The following is a 19,812-nucleotide window of genomic DNA, read 5'->3' on the forward strand; positions in this document are numbered from 1 at the left end:
TGGCCCTGCTCCTGACCCTGGTCCTGCCGTGGCCCTGGCCCTGCTCCTGACCCTGGTCCTGCCGTGGCCCTGGCCCTGCTCCTGACCCTGGTCCTGCCGTGGCCCTGGTCCTGCCCCCTGGCAATGATCCTGTCAGCTCCAGCCCTGGCCCCGTCTTGGTCCTGACCCTGACAGATTACATTAGAATATTATTTAAAACGCTGTGCCAGGCCAAAGATCATTGTACTCTCGGGCTCGCCGCTGCATCTCCGGGGCCTGCAACTCGCAGTCGGGGTCTTGGAGGGGGCCAGGGCTATGGCCATGCAGAGCCAGGGCCATGGAAGGACCAGGGCCAGGAGCAGGGTCAGTGCCGGGCCAAGGCCAGGACTAGGGCCAGGTCTGCGTTAGGGCCAGTGTGAGGGCCAAGGTGGGGTCAGGGCAGGGCCAAAGGCAGGGTAGAGCAGGCCCAGGGTAGCACAGGGCAAAGGCAGGGCAGGGCCAACCAGGGCAGATCTACAGCTCTGTGGCTTACTCTTCGGAGTCCCTGCTGGGTATCAAATGCCTGGCTCTTTATGCCACCCCCTCCCCAATAGCAGGACTGCATTGCCGGCTGCCAGGAGGCAACTAAGTCCTGAAGTCTCCCCATGGCGGCGGCAAACCCCTCATCCAGGAGGCTGCTGAGCTTCCCAGGCCATGTCCTAGCAGCAGGCATGGGCAGAGCAGTCAGTGGATCCCTGGGGCAGGGCGGGTGGTGCGCGCCAGGGATCCCTGCCCACTCTGGGGAGCATGGCCTACTAGCTGGGTAGGGGGCCGCCTACGCGGAGCGCCCGCGAGAGTGCGCGTGGCCCAGGGCTCTTTCTCCCGAGGGCCTGGTGGGCCGGCTGAGATGCGCATGCGCGCTGGTGCCTAACGGTTCGGGCAGAGGGTGCCGCCAGCAGGTGGCGCCCGCGAGAGCAAGCGGTTTCTCCGCGGAGGGCCTCGTGGGCCGGCTGAGGTGCGCATGCGTGCTGGTGCCTAAAGGTTCGGGCAGAGGGTGCCGCCAGCAGGTGGCGCCCGCGAGAGCAAGTGGTTTCTCCGCGGAGGGTCTCCTGGGCCGGCTGAGATGCGCATGCGTGCTGGTGCCTAACGGTTCAGGCAGAGGGTGCCGCCAGCAGGTGGCGCCCGGGAGAGCTGGCGGTTTCTCCGCGGAGGGCCTCGTGGGGCGGCTGAGGTGCGCATGCGCGCTGGTGCCTAACGGCTCTGCTGGGCTAGGTGCTCCTCCGAGCGGCTGGAGACTGGAGTGTCCCTGACGGAGGTCGCGGCTGGACCTGGTTACGTGCTGGTGCTGTGCTCCAGAGCGGCAGAAAGCGAGTGGGAGCTGAGGTGTCTTGAAGCCGGTCCCTCAGCCTGGGAGAAGATCTTTGGCTTCAGGATGGGGGTTGGGGGGTCATTCCTGGGGACCTGCGGGGGATGCATGGCTCCCTGGAGGGAGAATCGTGGCAAGGATGGCTTCTCAAATCCCGGGTACCGAGTCCGGCAGAAGGATCTAGGCATGATCCACAAAGCTGCCATCGCGGGTGATGTGAACAAGGTGCAGGAGAGCATCTTGCTCAGGCTGAATGACGTGAACGACAGAGACAACAAGAACAGGTCAGGGGAACTGGAAGCCGGCGCTGGGGGCTGCGGAAGGAGGTCTGGGGATATGGGAGAAGCCCCCGTTCCTGGTTTCGGGGTAGGGGAGATATGGTGCGGGGTGAAGGCATGGGTGGGGTGGAAGTCAGGTGGAGGTGGGTGGGGTGGGGACTGTGGTGGGGGTGAGTTGGGTTGGGGTTGGATGGGGTAGAGGAGTGTGGTGGGGAGTGGAGTTGGGTGGGGGTTGGATAGGGTGGGGGACTGTGGTGAGAAGTGGAGTGGAGTGAGGATTGGATGGGTTGGGGGGTGGATGGAGTGAGGGGACTGGTAGGGGGCAGAGTTGGTTAGGATGTGGGTAGGCTGCAAGGGTGGGGGTGGGGTCAGTGCTGTCACCAAGGGCACTGGGCTTTCTACCCTGGCAGGCTCAGCAGCACCTGGGATGTGGAAACCTTGCCTTTCTTGACAAGAAGAGTAACTATTTGTTCTGAAGGCAGAGGGATAACATACTATTTGATGTTTACAATTCCATGCATCATTGTATGTTGGGACTGTGCACTACACTTGCCTAAAATGAGCTCTCCCTCTCCTAGGACTGCTCTACATTTGGCGTGTGCCCACGGCCATCCGGGAGTGGTAGCTGACTTGGTGGCCAGGAAATGCCAGCTTAACCTCACTGACAGTGAAAACAGGACAGCTCTGATCAAGGTATGTGGTAGCCAACTCTTTCAGCATGGGATGGATTTAATTTAAATTCACAGAATAAAACTAATTCACCTCACTGAAATATAATGAGTTGGTGAATCCTGTGGAAGATTTCCTAGAATTTACAGTCTATTTCTTGGTCTGATACTGACAGGCTGTACAATGTCAAGAAGAAGTTTGTGCATCCATCCTGCTGGAACATGGCGCTGACCCAAATGTTAGAGATATGTATGGCAACACTGCTCTGCACTATGCCATTGATAATGAGAATATATCGATGGCAGGAAAACTGCTTGCATATGGTGCAGATATTGAAGCAAAAAGCCAGGTATAGATCAACCAATGTTCTTTTCAAAGTATTTCAAGTGTATTTGTTTTACCGTTAACATGATTTTTTTTTTTTAGTAAAACATCTGAAACCAGAAGGAAATATATTACATGCAAATATTGGCTTTACATACAGCTATTTAAAAATACATTCATAGCAAATATGAAAACACGAGGTCTGTAGTCTAAATGTGCCCCATAGATTTAGTTTAGCTTACTTCCGTAAGTTGTGTGAACATGTAAAATTTAGGAGACACATACACAGATCTAGATTTCAGGCTTCTCTTAAAGGATCCATCTGGATTCCCTTGAGCTCATATCACTGTTCAGTATGCTGTGCAGTGGTTACCCCTTTATATGAGGCATATGTGCTCCAGTCTGCTGCTGTGCCTTCCAGACACCCTAGGAGGGGTATCTGAAAGGGAAGGAGCAGCGTGTGGGCGAGCACAGTGGAGTGAGAAGGAAGGGATTGCTTTTAATTTGCTTTCTGCTTCATGTTTATGTTCATAGGATCTTAACATAAGGTTTTCAGTTCAGTTGGGAAGTATGTAATTTTGTGAATTATAAATTGTTTTTGCTGTTTTGCAGGATGAATATACATCACTTTTACTTGCCATAAATAGGAAAAAAGAGCAAATGGTGACATTTTTGTTGAAGAAAAAACCAGATTTAACTGCAATAGATAATTTTGGAAGGTACAGTAGTTCTTTTTTGTGCATTTTTAAACCTGAGTGTTGTTCTAGAGTGGTAACAGTCACTTGTCAGAAATATTACATTGATGAGATTAACTTATTATTATTGGGGTAGAGAGAAATAACACAAATCATCAGTTAGGTAGAAAAACAATTATTTGGACTGGGCGGCATAAAAATGGTGTATTGCAGGATTCATCTCATTATATTGACTGATGTTTGTTGATGGATGAGGTGATATTTTAAGTCATATTATCTTATATTAACTAAAGGGATTTCATATTGGTTTCATTTGTTTTAAAAGTATGGACTTCAACTTTTAGTTCACTTTGTGACTCAATATTGAAATTTCTTAACTCTTCTATAGTAGTTTCAACCTCTGCTTCTTACCTGCTTTTCCTTTAAAAATACCATGTTAAAGATAAATTAGAGTTGAAAATCACTTTGTCTTTTGGGTGACTCTTTGCTTTAGCTTGCTTTCTTTCAAGAATATTAATGTTAGGTTATTCCTATGTAACTATTAATTGCTCTTGCCAGATACTGCGGGTTCATTGGGTTTTTTCTTCTTTTTATCTCTAGCGTATTTTGATGTTATTTTTAATTAGTATGGGCAGAGGGAAAAAAGATAGCTTTAAATGGGTAAACTTTTCTTTTAATGAATACAAGCCATGGGTGACAATGAGAAAAAAAGAGATAGGCTGTAGATTCACACAAGACTGGGTTTAATTCTTAGCTTTTCTACTTGCGAGATGTGTGACGTTGGGAACATTACTTATCACCAAGTATGTTTTCCTATATGAAAAAAGAGGATAATATATCCTTCAAGGGTGTTTGTGTATAAGTAATGTGTGTATATATTGCATTTAATCCAGTGCCTCGCATATGATTATCAGCATTATTAACTGAAACTACTATGTCTATTATTAGCATTATTGTTATTGTTTTAAACCTGCAGATAGCTCTTACTTATTGACCCCAAGCTGATTTTGAATTACAATATATTATGTCAGACTAGGGAAGAAATGGATAATTCTTCGCTTAAATTTTTAGCTACTTTAGATAGTTGACCTAAGCATAGTATCCTGCCCATCCAAAGACTTTATTTTAGCAACTTCTGCTATGTCATATCCCAGTGGGACAAGAGGCTTCCTTGTTTTTCCTTCCATTTGGCTTTGGTGGCAATTTACAAAGATGACCCCTTCAGCACCCAAGATGCTTGTGTCTATTAGTACATATAATTGGTTAATTCTACATGGACAGGCATATTAAATTGGTAAAGTATATAAATTTAGCTTTTAACATAACTTTGCTAAAGTTTGTAAGCGTGAAACAATCTCTTTGTTATTTTAGAACAGCCCTGATACTTGCTGCTTGTAATGGATCAACAGGTGTAGTCTTCCAGCTTCTTCAGCACAATGTTGATGTCTGTTGCCGAGATATATCTGGATGGACTGCAGAAGACCACGCCATTGCTTATAACTTTCAAGCGTAAGTATTTAAAAGGCTAGTGAACGCTAAATTGAGGTTTAAAGTAATTGTAACCATTGCATCTTATACATCAGGTGAGATTTCATAGTTGGGTTCAGGTAGTTTTGGAGTGGCAGTGAGTTAGTCCACTTCATCAGCCAGAAATCAAGCATAAGACTAGACAAGTTAGAAGTAGCAATGAGTGTAGGATTCTTTAACTCAAGACTCTTAAGACTTTTATGCTTAGGGATCCTAATGTTTTCCATTTCATTCCAAGTATAACCCCTACACATGGGATAAAATAGTTTCACATCCTTGATTTTTATAATTAGTTATTTGAGTCTTGAAATGTCCAGTGTATCAGAAAATGTTGGACTGTCTCCTGGGAGCTATCTCATATACCCTCCACCTTGAATTTTTCAAGAAACTAAGAGGTTCTAAGTCCAAGGAAGATAATCATGTTTTACAAGTCAGTGGGGTGCAGGGGGTGGGGGTTGAGGAAAGGACATTCTAACTATTCTGTTGTTTATATGGATTCTGTTACTGTTTGTTTGTCATTGAAACTGCTCCTGCAGTCTGGTAAAGATTGACCTTTGCCCCTTCTGATTCAGATCCTCAGTCTTTATAGTAATCTATACATAGGTTTCCAAGTCACAACTTGTAGTTCACATAAATATGCTTATATGCCCAGCCATTGTTTCCAAAGCACCAGTACCTTGCTGTGGCTGCTGGACATCCTAGCTTTACCCACACACATAGTGAGCAAGTTGACCCTTCCCCCCATACTCAAAACCTCATGTGGAGCCCACATCTTAGCCTGGAATCCTAGACCTTCGTGGTAAGTTATTCTTTGAGTCCCTTGTTTGTCTTCTGTCTAGCAAATATTAGTTGGGATAGTTCTAAGCTGTTAGATGTGTTCAGAGAGTGTTGCAGGAAGATATCAAAGTTTTTTCTTCTTTGTTACCAGATTTTTACCCCAAGCTCTTTTATATCTTATGTAGCAGTTTTTATTAGAGGAAGGTCCAATGTTATCCTTCCTCAGAGCAGTGGGCACCAACTTGTGGTTGACCCCTCAAGTGATCTGTTTTCCATAATAATAAAAATCTCCCAGCCCACTTGCCCCTCTACCTCAAGTTTTTAAAGTATCTTCAAATTTTACCTCATAGAAAGCCATTTGTCAGAATTATCTAAGTCTCAAGTAGGTGAGTTGGACTGAACAGAGCCAAGCTACATCCATGACTGATCAGCATCCATTTATAAAAGTAGGGCTTTGTGCTTGCTTCGCAGCACATATGCTAAAGTTGGACCAACACAGAGAAAATTAGCATGACCCCTGCATAAACATGATGCACCAATCTGTGAAGCGGTCCATATTACACAGTTACAAGAGGGCCATTTAACTAGTTTGCTGACAAGTTCCCGAAAACAGTGTGAGTCAAAGCAAAACAGGTGCTAGCCAATAATGAAATTACACATTTTCATTACAAGAACATTGGGGTAAGGTAATCTGTGAAATGAGAATAGAGCTGAGCAACCCATGGTGTGTTGTGTTCAAATATATTGTTAGTATGTATCTCAGAAATGAGAAAATAACCACTTGCATCTCCTTCATGACACTTCAAAAATATGAGGGTTTTTGTCTTCCTTGTCAGTTGGAGATGACCATGGAGAGGAAGCATCATTCTAACAAAGATCCACTGGTTCAGAGTTAGAGTCTATAGAGGAAAAATAGTAGTAGTCCAAGCCAGGTCTTGACATCTGTTAGCTTTCTGCCTTTGGTGTGATTGTTGACATAAGTAACAATGGATAATCATGTTATCTATTTCAATGAGACAATCTATTTATAAATTTAGTTACAAACTATGAAATAGTTGAGATGTCCTAAATCATAAGCTACAAATAATAGAATAAGTAATAAGCAAAATTAGGACTTAACATTTTCAAAAGATCATAATATTTTAATATTAGAACATATGGGAAAATACACATTGGGTTTCATTTGGGATTCCAAAATAATTTCAGCAAAATGTTCAAGAACAAATTATTCCATTGCTTTACTATTTCTCTGAGCACATTAAAATGTGATTTCATTAAACGTTTATAATAATCTAACGAATAAGGTGGTAAAACCTTCATTCTTTGGAAGAAGACATTGAGCCTAAGAGAAGCGACTTGTCCAAGAACAAATATCCATTGGTTACAGAGCTAGGACTTATTATGAGTCAGATCATTTCCCATTATGTCAACTTTACATGAGTTAATTTACTGAGTTATACTGTCCTCACTTCATAAGTACTTTACTTGTTCTTTAATTAGAAGCTTAGTAAGAATTTTGTAAGCTTACAAACTAAATGTGTATAATTAAAGTTCTGATATTGTTTGATATACTCTTAAGAATGTAATGTATTTGGTAAATGTTTTTCATATCAGTATTAAAATAGTAATTGTATTTACTACATTTTTACACATAGCATTCGCAGACTAATTTCTGAATATAAAGCAAACAAGAGACGTAAACGTCTTCAAAATAGGAATCCAGGTACGACTTCTGATAGTGAATTTCTCTCAATGGTCCTGACATAGATAAAAAAAACTAAGAGGAAGGCAGTTTTGATCACAAAACAGCAGTTTAAAAAAACCACTGTACAAATTGATTGTATATTTTTAAATTACTTTCTTAGTAATCTAGATTTCAGAATTATTTAAAAGGTTACTTGTAGGCAATTTATAATCTCAAGCAGTATTATCTGAAAAAAATTCATTATAGTAACTGAAATTCTAGATGATATTTTTGTGTAAATAAGAAAAAAGATTTTTAAGTTAATATGTGGTATGTTTTCTTTATAGTCACCTTATGATGAATTGGACTTGTATAAAATTGGGTATTTTAATTTATAAAATAAATGCTTTGCATTTAATAAATACGTATTACAGCTCAACCTTGAGCAGTGTGGGATTTGGGAGTACCAGTCCCCCATTCCATTTGAAATCTGTGTATAACTTTGGACTCCCCCTAAAACTTAACTACTCGTGGCTTACTGATGACTGGAAACCTTACTGATTATACAGTCAATTAAGACATATTTGTTATGTTATATGTATTATATACTGTATTGTTACTACGATAAAGTAAGCTAGAGAAAAAGAAACTTATAAAGAAAATCATAATGAAGAAAGAATGTATTTTCATTCAGTGGAAAGTGGATCATCATAAAGCTCTTCATCCTCAGTCTTCAAGTTGACTAGGCTGAGGAGGAGTAGGAGGTAGAGGGAGATTGGTCTTGCCATCTCAGGTGGCAAAGGCAGAAGAAAATCTGCAGATAAGTGGACCCTTGCAGTTCAAACCTGTGTTATTCAGAGGTCAACTCTGACACAGTGATTTGTGTCATAAAAAAGTAACTTTCCTTAAAACTAGAATTTCAATGAGACCTTTCTGGTACCATGAACAAACAAACAATAAGAACTGTACCAATACCAATAGGATGTTATTTTTTAAAGATACCCAGTGTGTGGAGAAGTCAGAAAATAAATTCCTTATTGAGAAGCACAGGCCATGTTACATATTCTTATACCAAGAAGGTCTCACTAGTATTGACTTAATTCCCCCCAAATGGAAATAAAATGAGATATATTTACCTCATTAGGGTGAAATTTGTTCTATCTGCTAGTTAATTGTCATGGTAACATCAATTTTATTAGAAGAAGACACTCTGTTACTATTAGCTAAAAGATTATTATAATAATATTTGAATAACCCAACTCTAGGCTCAACACATTATAGTGAAAGTACAGCAACCATTACCAGAACAGAGCAGGGGCTGCCTCTTTGAGGTAGGATATGTGCTCTGCCACACAGCCCTACAACTTCACATTCCCTCCCAAAATAGAGGCGTGATTGGGTGCCATTTTTCAGAGGGTTTGCTTGGTAATTTTCTTCATACAAAATTGTTTCAGAAGAACGAAGATGCTACTTTCCTACGTCGATGTGACACCTAATGCACTTGTACAATCTGAAGTGTATGAGGACACCTTTGATTTAATGTATATTTATGAAAGAATGCCTGTAGGTTAGGCTTTCCAAGTTACAGGAGACAAAAGTAGAATAGACATAGTTTTGGCCTTTAAGGTGCTCATAATTTTTATGCTTATACAACAGAGTTTTCAAAGAAAACATTTTCATTCTCATGTCCACTTAATAAATATCAAGTGTCTTTAAGGTAGTAAGCATTTTTCTAATAAGTACAGAATGCAAACATTTAAAAATATATAGTCAGAAGCCATGGTTATTATTGTCATTTTTATTATTTACTACTCTATTCAGTGCTTTTTGTGTGTCAGATGCCCTCTGGGAGTTTATAATTATTGTTTATTATGTATTTATCGCATTCAGTGTGTGCCAAATATGTTATGTCCATGGTGGGGAATGAAAGATTTTAAAACATGGGTAGGATTTAAGGTAAGCATGCAGAGTGAGTAGACATTTGCCAGGTAAAGAAGCAGAAGAATGCTCCCTGTCAAAAGGAATATCTCACAAGATTGTATCTTTGGCAGAAGGAACAGCTAACAGGATTGCCCCTTTGCCAAAAGGAAAAGCAAGTGCAAAAGGTAAGATGCTTGAGGGAACTTTGCAGAGTTTATGAGCAGTTGGTTCAGTTTTGCTAGCGCAAAAAAAAAAAGTATGCTATGAGAGTGGTTGGAAATGATTTGAATACCTAGCTAAGTCAAGCTTAGGAAAGACTTTTTAAACATCTAGAAATTTGTAGATCTTATCTGTAGGCCACGGAAAAGTTCTTCAGTAGGGTGCTTTTGACTGCAAACATTAGATGACCTAACTAACAATAGCTAAAACAATGGGAGCCAAAGTTGTTTTGGTGGTTCAGTGATATCATCATATTTCACTCGTCCCTCTTTCAGCTGCGCTGTTCGCGGTGTTTTGTTGATACCTCCTTTCATGGTTGGCTACTTAGCAGCAGTTTCAAACACCATGTTCTCACGAGACAATATCTAAAGGCTGGAAGGGTTGTTTTTTTTTTCACGTGTTTCTTTTAGAAAATGGAGAAAAGTCAGAAGCTTGCGTTGCACTTCCTGTGACATTTTATTGGCTTGATTACACCAGCTGCTCGTTCCTAAACCAGGCACTAGAAAAGCAAATGTAATTACTGTGATTTGCTTAGAATAATCATTTCTCTTCTTGGAGCTAGGAGGGATATTGGATGATAAATATCTAAGTAGACTTGCATTTCTCCAGCAAGAAAGAATAAAGAATTGCTCTTAGGTAGGGAACCAGCAATGTTTGCTGCAGGCATTCACTAGAAATTTTTCAACAGGGAAGTCTCAAGATTAGATTTGAGGAGGATTAGGGCATTCTGGTTATGGTACAAACAAGGATTGGCAAGCTTTTTCTGTAAAGGGCTAGATAGGTAATATTTTAGGTCATGTAGTCTCTGTCATAGCTATTCAACACTGCCACTGAAGTGTGAAAGCAGGCATAGATAGACTGTGCTCCAAAAAAAGTTTATGTACAAAACCATATGGCAGACTGGAGTTGGCCTGTGACCTGTAGTTTGCTGACCCCTCACTTAGAAGGTAGGTGAAAGGTAACCATGTAGACTGGGAGACAAAGGAAACTTTGTCTATAGTCAAAGCTATAGTTTCCTTATCTCTAGTCTCAATCTACTGTGATGTTTTCACCCATGCAAGGTGAAATAATTATAAGAATCTCAGTTTATTCATTTAAAAATGTTCATTTATTTTCTTGGCCTTATGCCCTTTTCATTTGCTGTCTTAGTTTTTTCAATTTAAGAAATATTAATAGTTGGTAGGGTTTTCTCCTCCTGTGAAAGACATCAGTTAAGAGGCCATGTTTAACTCAGAAATATAAACATATTTATATTGTGGCAGTGGAAATATAAAGCAGAGGCAGAAAAGAGGTGCAGTTAATATGATTTAGTGATTGTTGAAAGTAAAAAGTTAGGTGGCAGAGAGAAATCTTAGATCGTAAGTTTTGAGGTTGTGTACTAGCGTTTATACTGAATTTGAACAGGGAATTTCAGGTGAATAGAGAAGTGTAGGGAATAGGGAAGATGAATGTTTTTCCCATACATGTTGAGTTGAATGGAACAACCGTGGAGGAATATTTTCTGTAGGAAATCGGATAATAGGATTTCTAGCTGCAGATAAAACTCTGAGGTTGGATTTGCAGACATAGAATGGTCCTGTTATAGTTATTAAGCAAAGTCATAGATCTCAATGAGCTTGTCCATCGTGCAGAAGGTGTATAATGACAAGAAAGCCAGTAACAGAACCCTAGGCATAGCAAGATTTCCCAAAGGAAAAGGGAGGTGACAAAGAAGAATGAGCAGTAGCTAGAGAAAAGTGGGAGAGGAGTCAGAGGAAGTGACGTTGCAAAAATTTAAGAAGTGAGAATTTCAAGAAGGGAATATCAATTCTAACAAATAAGATTACTAAAAAGTAAAATGGATTTAACTTTTACAAGCTCATTAGTGGTACCCTTTTCAAAAGAATGATTTTAGAGTTGTAAGGTTTACTATAGATGTGATTCATACTTCTGGTGTTCAAATATGAAAGAATAAATCTACCAAGATCCTACGTAGCTTTTTGGTAACTACAGCAGCTATGTACAAAGGGTCAGGGAAAATAATCTAGACTGATGAGTACACGTGCCAACATTTTTCCAGAATTGTCAAAACCTAAAGGTCACGTGTGAGCAAAAGTATTGTCTTTCTTATCTGCTTCTTGTGGAAAAACTTGATTTACACTCAAGTACTTGATAAGTTCTTCTGCATACATTTTGAAACTGAAATCTGGTAGCAACAACTGGAACCTGCTGTCAGACACATACCTCCCTCTGTCATGGAATTATAATACAGCCATGTTTTGGCAGTTTCAAGTTTTGATCAGAAGTGTAGTTTACAGATGAGGAGTTTGGAGAAACTGACATCTTTTGTGTAATATGGAGAAAAATATGAGGTGATATGCTGAATATACTAGTTATCAGCATTCTGGGAATTCTGATGACATCAGTAGAAAACCCAGTACCTGGTTCTTTTTCTTAGTGCAATTCCCTCTTCATTTGCCTCTTCTGATATCTGCACTTCTATTGCTTCCTTTTGAATTTCATCCCTAAAGAAAACATTTTCAGAACACATTTCTAACAGACGTGTGTTTGACAAATGTGGATTATTTCAAGAGAATTGGCTACCTATCCTAAAGTATATCTGGTATTCTGTTAGTCTCTAATGCTAAACTTCTATCACAATGGCAGTGTCACTGATGATGGTCTGCCAAGAATTTTTTAAGTATCTTCTGGATTGTCAAATTCAAGTTGTTTTATCTGACATAGTTTTAAAGTGAAGTGCTTTTCTGGTATTATATTATTCAGAAATTTGTGATCTGTGATTTAACTAGAATATGAGGTCCATTTCTTGATCATACTTTTAGTCATCTATATATAACTTCCTTTTTTTGAGACAGGGTCTTGCTTTGTTGCTGAGGCTAGAATGAAGTGGTGTGATCATAGCTCTCCACAGCCTTGAACTCCAGGGCACAAGCAATCTTCTCATCTCAGTCTCCCAAGTACCTAGGACTACAGGCATGCATCACCATGCTCAGCTAATTTTTTATGTTTCATTTTGTAGTAATGAGTGTCTCGCTATGTTTGTTGCCCAGGCTGGTCTCTAACTCTTGGCCTCATGTAATCCTTCGACCTTGACCTCACAAAGTATTAGGATTACAGGAATGAGCCACCCTGCCCAGTCTACAAGGCTTTTTTCTTTGCTAAAGAAGTTTAAAGTACTATTAACCATTAATGATAAAAATCCACTGTTTGAGGAGGGAAATAGAAACTCATCCTACATTTTGAATGCAGTATTTGACTTTTTGATTTGTTCTATGAAGAAGTACCTTTAATAGGTGAACCATGTTTTTAGCTTTATATGCAATTAAGAAAAAGTTTTGAAACAAAAGGAACTCTATGGTCAGTAGTAAAGTATTATACTATATCCAGTGGCTATATATACTTCTATAATTATCACAGTTGAGTGAATGATGCACATTTATTTAATAATTATTATTATTTCTTTTATTATTGTTGTTGAGACAGAGTTGCTCTGTCGCCCATGCTGGAGTGCAGTGGCATGACCTGATCTCAGCTCACTGCAACCTCCGCCCTCTGGGTTCAAGCAATTCTCCTGCCTCAGCCTTCCAAGTATCTGGGATTACAGACACCCGCCACCATGCCCAGCTAATTTTTGTATTTTTAGTAGAGACAGGGTTTCACCATGTTGGCCAGGCTGATCTTGAACTCCTGACCTCAAGTGATCTGCCCACCTCGGCCTCCCCAAGTGCTGGGATCACAGGCATGAGCCACGCCTGGCCTTATTATTTCTTAAGAGATGGCAGTCTTGCTATGTTGCCCAGGCTGTAGTGCAGTGGCTATTCATAGGCACAGTCATACTGCACTGCAGCCTTCAACTCCTGACCTCATGTGATGTTTCAGCCTCAGTTTTCTGAGTAGCTGGGACTACAGGCGCACACATGGCACCTGGCTTGATATACAGTCATTATTAAGAGAAATTGACTGTGATCTTATTTTCCTGTCTGGAATTACAGGCAGTTGCTGCCATGCTCCCTTATGATTCTGATATTTTATGTGTTTCTATTGTTGATTTAAAATGTATTTTTTTCTTTAGTAGTGCCTGCTGTTACCATTGAAGACTGCATGAACAGGTAGGATTTCACAGATTCTGAAAAGTGATATGTCTTCTAAGGGACTGCAGAGAAAAGAAACTAATAACTGTTGGTTGTTTTACTCTGGGTTTATGTGCTTCACATTAATCATTTCCTGTAGTCCTCATGTTGCTTTGCAAGTATCTGTGCTGTTATCACCTACTTTTTAAATAATTAGGCAACCATGATTCAGAGGGTTGGATAATTAGCCCATGATCCTGTTAATTAACAAGTAGCCAACCCATGATTTGAACATGAGCCTACCTGGCCCCCAAATCACTTCTCTTGAGACCTGTGCAGCAATGGGATCAAGGTACGGGTCCAAATCAGATCAGTTCAGAAAGTCACATTTTGTTTTACGTTAACACTCTTTAGAGTCCTTTTTAGAAGCTTGGTTAGTTCAGAAATTTGTCCTAATGTACTTGACAATTGCGGTGGTAACCAGCACCTTATTTTTACCATCAACGTTTTTAGGGCAGATCTCACTCAGCTGGGCTACAGGGCCCTAGGTTTTCCATAAGCAACATCAGGCAAGTCCTGGAGAGGAATAGTTTGCTGCAGGTGGTCTGCATATAGACTATGTTATGTTAATTATATTTTGCTCACATTCAAAGGAAATGTTAATTGATTTCTCTATTTTCTGACTTCTCTGGTTTTCCCTTTAGGCAAGTACATTGCCTAGTTCCATGAAGCTTTTCTTTTTCTCCAGAGTCCTTTTTTTTCCCCCATAAGTTTTCTGTATTCTTCTCTTGATTTTTTGTTTGTTTGTTTCTTCTCTGCTTTTCTTGGTGATTTTTTCTTCTATTATTATGCTCATGCCAGCTAAATATTCTTCATTTTTCAATAGACAGAATCAAAAGCACATAGAATTTCAGGATTTTAAGGGATCTTAGAGACTAAACAAAATATTCTTTAGTATTTCTATCTGTGTTGAATGTCTGCCTCAAGCGGTTGTTCAGGTGAAGAACCTGAAACTCAAAGAGAGTAAGTGATTTCTTTGTGTATACTTTGTAGCATAAATGAGATTCAAACTCAATTTCCTTAATTCAAAGCCTAGTCTTCTTGTGTATCATCCTGTCGGTGAGTGTTTTAATAATAGAAAAGAGAGAGTGGGTCTAGTGATCTCAGTGGAAGAGGATGAGAATGGAATGAGCTGGTGAACCTTAATGGAAGCAGATAAGACTGGAATTAGCAGTCTATGACTATTCTCTCTTTACACCCTCACAGTATTTTATTCATTTTAATTGTAGACCTAGTGTTACATGTTTCTGTCCTTGTTTCTTATCACATATCCCTACTTGAATATAGGGTGGAATCTGTCTTTTGTTTATATTTTTGGCTTCTCTCAGGATATGGCATGATTTTATAGGTGCAGTGAATAAAGAAATACAATGTTTTCTAAAGTTGTGGTTTTTTTTAATAGGAGGAAGCAACAAAACCATCAACTAGCAAAAACAAAAATGGTATTATTTAAAGTGCTCCCTGAAAGCAAACAAATAATAATACTTTTGTTTTTTGTGTACAAAAATTAGAGGTGGTAAGTTAGTGAATATCTCTAAAAAAGTATTGGCTTAATGCTATTATTAAACAAAAAAATCCAAGTGTGGCAGCTCATGCCTTAATCCCAACACTTTGGGAGGTCAAGGTAGGCAGATCACTTGAGCCCAGGAGTTTGAGACTTGCCTGGGTAACATGGCAAAACCCGGTCTCTGTTTTTAAAAAAACTGCAAAAATTGGCTGAGTGTGGTAGCACAGTCCGGTAGTCCCAACTACTTGGGAGGCTGAGGAGAGAGGACCACTTGAACTGAAGAAGTTGAGGCTGCAGTGACCTGTGATCCCATCACTGCACTCCATTCTAGGTGACAGAGCAAGACCCCGTCTCAAAAAAAAAAATAAATGCAAAACAAAAAAGGAAAGTTGTAGACCCAAATATATTATTTTTTTTGCTATTTTTCTCATATTACAAACTCCTTTTTTCTGAAACTATATCAAACCTGAAGTTATTTTTTTCTGTTATTTTTATTTTATTTAAATATTCATGAATGGAGATAGACTTTGTATATTTCAAATTTACAGTAACTCATAGTCTCCTGAATGTATCTGTGAATAACATTTTATAGATAAGTCATCAGCAGGATCAGGAGAAGAGGAAAATATAGGATCATCCTGCAGTTCTAAGGTACTGTCTACTGTCATTATAAGTATCGAGGGATATTAAATCATACAATGGGATGCTTGGGCTTTACTTTCTCACCTGTGTGTACTCCCGTAAAGGAATTATTTTCTCACATTTCAGTGTATGATGAATACAATAATTATGTGCTAAGTAGATTACTGCTGCATAGTACAATTCTGCTAATTTGCAGAATTCATTTAAGAAGCCAGCATAGTATAATGAAAAAAAAAAATACAGGGAATCACTTCGGGTTCTGAAGATAAGTTTGTCTAAAAACTAAAGAATTATTCCAGGTCAACCTAGGAGCAAATGTACAATTCTATGGCATATCTGGATGTGTAAATATCCTAATGAGATGCAGAGATAAAGAGTTTAAGCTGTAAGGTTTTTTTTAGAACTTGGAACTTGAAAAGATAGTGCCTAGGACTTGGAAGTATTGATATGTTTGGATCATCAGTGTAGATCTGCAAGGAACATTTTATGCGAAACAAAAGCATGGGAAATAGTCTACGTGTGGAAGTATAAAAACAACAATTTGGTTTAATAGTGTTTTAATTCTTTTTAACAGTAGAATGCTTTGAATTTCTTCATGGCAGTCATGCTTGTAGTAACATAAGTAAAAAATAATAATGATGTATTCCAAGGCCACAACTGTGGAAAGAAATGGGAACGGCCTGACCTCTTAGGTAGAAGCAGCTGGTGCATAGTGGTACCAGCACTGAGTGGAAGTCAAAGGATAGGTTGGTGTCCTGGTCCTGTCACTTACTAGCTATGGAACCTTGGGAAAAATTATTTAACTTATTTGAATGTCAGTGCCCTTTTTCATAAAGATGGTACTGATATCTAGCTCTTAGGTATATGTAATGAACAAATGTGGCAAGAAATGTGAAAACATTTTGTAAACTGGAATATATGTATGCAAATATGGGACAAAATGAATCACAATGGGATTCAGTGCCTTAATACATACTGCGAGTCTTTTTTTTTTTTTAACCTTTAGTGAATACTGTCAAGTAGCCAGTACTGACGAGAGAACAATGAGAAAGTATAGCATAGGTATGTGGATTTCCAGATTGGAGTAGGGTAAGTTTTAGCGGTCTATTACTGGTGATATCCTACGGGAATAGGGTGATTTGGCACCCAGGACCTCCTAATAAGATTTTAAATGTTTTGACCTCAAATAAATTTCTGTCATTGTGTACGGACTGTGTGCTAGGCAGTAAGACAGTGAATACACAGGATGAGGGCTTATCCTAGAGTAGTAGGAACACAAAAACAAGGAAACAACAAACGCATAAGTCACTACAAGTGCTTCCTATAAAGAAAACAGAAAATGTTCAATTACAGAAAATTGAGGAAGTCTGTAGTTAGGATTGGGATGGGAGTGGGAGTTGAATTGTGTAGTCAGAGATCTTTCTGTGTGCCATTTAAGCTTCCTGTTAGAGGCTGAGGAAAAGCAAGCCCCGTGAAAGTCTAAAAGGAGGATATTCTGGACAGAGAAAAATGGATAACAATTGGAGTATGTGCACTTTTGTAATTTAGTTATAGTCAGTTGAAATATAATCTCACTTTTGACACCTTAACTGCATGTCTTATGAAATTTACATTACATAAAACTTTTATCTGGGGAAAGATAGAATCAAGGAAGATATCACATAGATGTGTTTGACTTATAAGAAGAATGGAAGCCGGGCGCGGTGGCTCACACCTGTAATCCCAGCACTTTGGGAGGCTAAAGCAGGTGGATCACGAGGTCAGGAGATCGAGACCATCCTGGCTAACATGGTGAAACCCCGTCTCTACTAAAAAATAGAAAAAATTGGCCGGGCGCGGTGGCTCAAGCCTGTAATCCCAGCACTTTGGGAGGCCGAGATGGGCGGATCACGAGGTCAGGAGATCGAGACCATCCTGGCTAACATGGTGAAACCCCGTCTCTACTAAAAATACAAAAAACTAGCCGGGCGTGGTGGCGGGCGCCTGTAGTCTCAGCTACTTGGGAGGCTGAGGCGGGAGAATGGTGTGAACCCGGGAGGCGGAGCTTGCAGTGAGCCAAGATCACGCCACTGCACTCCAGCCTGGGTGACAGAGGAAGACTCTGTCTCAAAACAAAACAAAAAAAAAGATGAATAGAAATTTGTCAGAATAGTAGAGGAAAACATTTCAGATATAAAGACTGGAGTGTACACTGATGAAGGGGTAAAGAGAAAGTCATATTGGAAATTATTAGTACTAAATAACAGGCTTAGTGTGTTGTTACAAAGGTACTATTATAAAGTGAAGGAAAATATACAGTATTTATCTGTTTCTTTTGGATTTTTAATTTTTTTTGTTTCTGATGGTTTTGTTCACTGATGTTGGGTGGATGAAATTGTGAGTGAATCTATGAGATGAATGTATGGCTTGACTCTGGTGACATCTAGTGTCTTGCCATGTGGTTTGTTGAAGTTTTGGAGAATTAGAAGTATTTTTTCAAGAAGATTAAGCTTTAAACTCTCATTTTATAAAAGAAAAATATGTTTTTTTGTTCATGTTTATAAAGACTATAGCTTTTATCTAACTGTTCTAAGTAGTTCATTTTAATGAAATGTATGGCTTTTTGAGCGGAACAAGACTTAAAATGACATCAGAGGAAGAACAAGAAAGGCTTCAAGGATGTGAAAATAACCAGCTACAGTTATGTAAAAATTTAATTTCAAATTTCTGGTTTTCCTTGCTTTGGTAACATAGCATACTTCAAATGAAATTACCTTTGGACTGTCCCTTTAGAATCAGTTTATTATAATTTAATATTTAATTTGAAAACATTTTAATTGGCTATAAAACTGAAAATATTCTCAGAATCTATAGTGTTTTACAGCTAATCTTTTCCCTTGGAAATGAAGCTTAAAAGTTCCTGAATATTGTTTACTGTTCATTTTTATAACATCCTAAATAATAAAAAAGGTAACATCAAATATTGAATTATAATTTTAAGCAATCAAAATTATGAACAATTTAACACTGATGGCTGCTGACTTGGGTTCATGTTAAAGGAGTAATCATTGCTAATGGGTCAAAATTTGCAACTTTATATATTATGGGTCACTAACACTATGATGAAAAATGTATTCTCCAGTGTGATTTTTTATTTTATTTTATTTTTTTTCCGAGACAGAGTCTTGCCCTGTGGCCCTGGCTGGAGTGCAGTAGCTGGATCTTGGCTCACTGCAACCTCCACCTCCCGGGTTCAACCAATTCTCCTGCCTCAGCCTCCCGAGTAACCAGGATTATAGGTGTGCACAACTACTCCCAGCTAATTTTTTGTATCTTTAGTAGAGATGGGGTTTCACCAGGTTGACCAGGCTGGTCTTGAACTCCTGACCTCATGATCCGCCTGCCTCGGCCTCCCGGAATGCTGGGATTACAAGTGTGAGCCCCCACACCTGTCCCGTGATTTTTAATTGACTTTAGTATCTGTGTTCAGGGAGAGAATGGGGTCATAGAGTCAACCCAACTGCCTGTCACGAGAATGGGAGCTTTGGTGTGAGGGTACAAACAGTAACTTTCTAACTTATTTCATAGAGCAAATCTGTAACTATTGTTAAAATTTTTTAACCTGTTATTAGTGGACCTTGGAATATATTGAAACTTAAGACCATAGTCTATGCAGAACAGGTATATAACACTATCATTTTATAGTACATGATTTGAATTAAATTGTTAGAATTTGGCTTTGTTTTCTGATTAGTGTCGATTTTGATTGCCTACTCACCAGTTAGTAATCTTTGGAAAAAAGCACTCAAGTATGCACTGTTTGTTGAGTATCACTATTTCAGGCACACTGAGATAAAATCTTCCTAAGTGAAGGATGCCTTTGTAATACTGCAAATCACCTTTTATTTCATTTTGGTAAATTAAACACATAACGAATTAATTTCAGTCCAAACAGTTACAAAGTTAACATTGATGGTTGATATTTTTCCCCTATTTTAGGCTAATGCAAATTATTTTTAACTTACTAATTACAATCCAGTGATTGGGAGTAGATAAACATAGATTAAGAAGTTTAACAGTTAAAGTTGTATTATTTTTTAACTTTTATTTTTCCATACTTGATTATTTAATGACAAA

The 19,812-nt window shown here is 39.3% G+C and overlaps 1 protein-coding gene and 1 non-coding gene across 6 annotated transcripts; both read left to right on the forward strand.

Annotated features, from left to right (window-relative positions):
* Nucleotides 1–428: 428 nt before the first annotated feature.
* On the forward strand, nt 429–15,198 carry LOC116273506 (ankyrin repeat domain-containing protein 62-like). Of its 5 annotated transcripts, none has more exons than XM_031662591.1 (8): nt 429–1,608; nt 2,181–2,295; nt 2,447–2,620; nt 3,208–3,314; nt 4,662–4,799; nt 7,250–7,317; nt 9,330–9,383; nt 13,493–15,198. In XM_031662591.1, exons 1-8 carry the CDS (start codon nt 1,391–1,393, stop codon nt 13,528–13,530), a joined length of 912 nt encoding a protein of 303 aa, XP_031518451.1. In that variant the 5' UTR covers nt 429–1,390; the 3' UTR covers nt 13,531–15,198. The 5 variants fall into 5 exon arrangements, with proteins under 5 accessions (XP_031518451.1, XP_031518450.1, XP_031518452.1 ...); XM_031662590.1 differs by having other exon boundaries at nt 431–1,608; nt 13,490–15,198; XM_031662594.1 differs by lacking the exon at nt 7,250–7,317 and having other exon boundaries at nt 435–1,608; nt 13,493–13,527.
* On the forward strand, nt 6,051–6,156 carry LOC116273507. The gene has a single exon (XR_004181822.1). It is a non-coding gene; the product is annotated as a U6 spliceosomal RNA (small nuclear RNA).
* Nucleotides 15,199–19,812: the final 4,614 nt, after the last annotated feature.

Source organism: Papio anubis, unplaced genomic scaffold, assembly GCF_008728515.1.
Source record: "Papio anubis isolate 15944 unplaced genomic scaffold, Panubis1.0 scaffold782, whole genome shotgun sequence".
Lineage (NCBI taxonomy): Eukaryota > Metazoa > Chordata > Mammalia > Primates > Cercopithecidae > Papio > Papio anubis.

What these genes read in the sequence shown, in the direction of transcription:
- LOC116273506 (XM_031662590.1), top strand. Translation starts at nt 1,391, where the DNA reads ATGGGGGTTGGGGGGTCATTCCTGGGGACCTGCGGGGGATGCATGGCT. An exon ending in ACAGGACAGCTCTGATCAAG is followed by an intron (nt 2,296 to 2,446) that starts GTATGTGGTAGC and finishes TGATACTGACAG; the next exon opens with GCTGTACAATGTCAAGAAGA. An exon ending in ATATTGAAGCAAAAAGCCAG is followed by an intron (nt 2,621 to 3,207) that starts GTATAGATCAAC and finishes GCTGTTTTGCAG; the next exon opens with GATGAATATACATCACTTTT.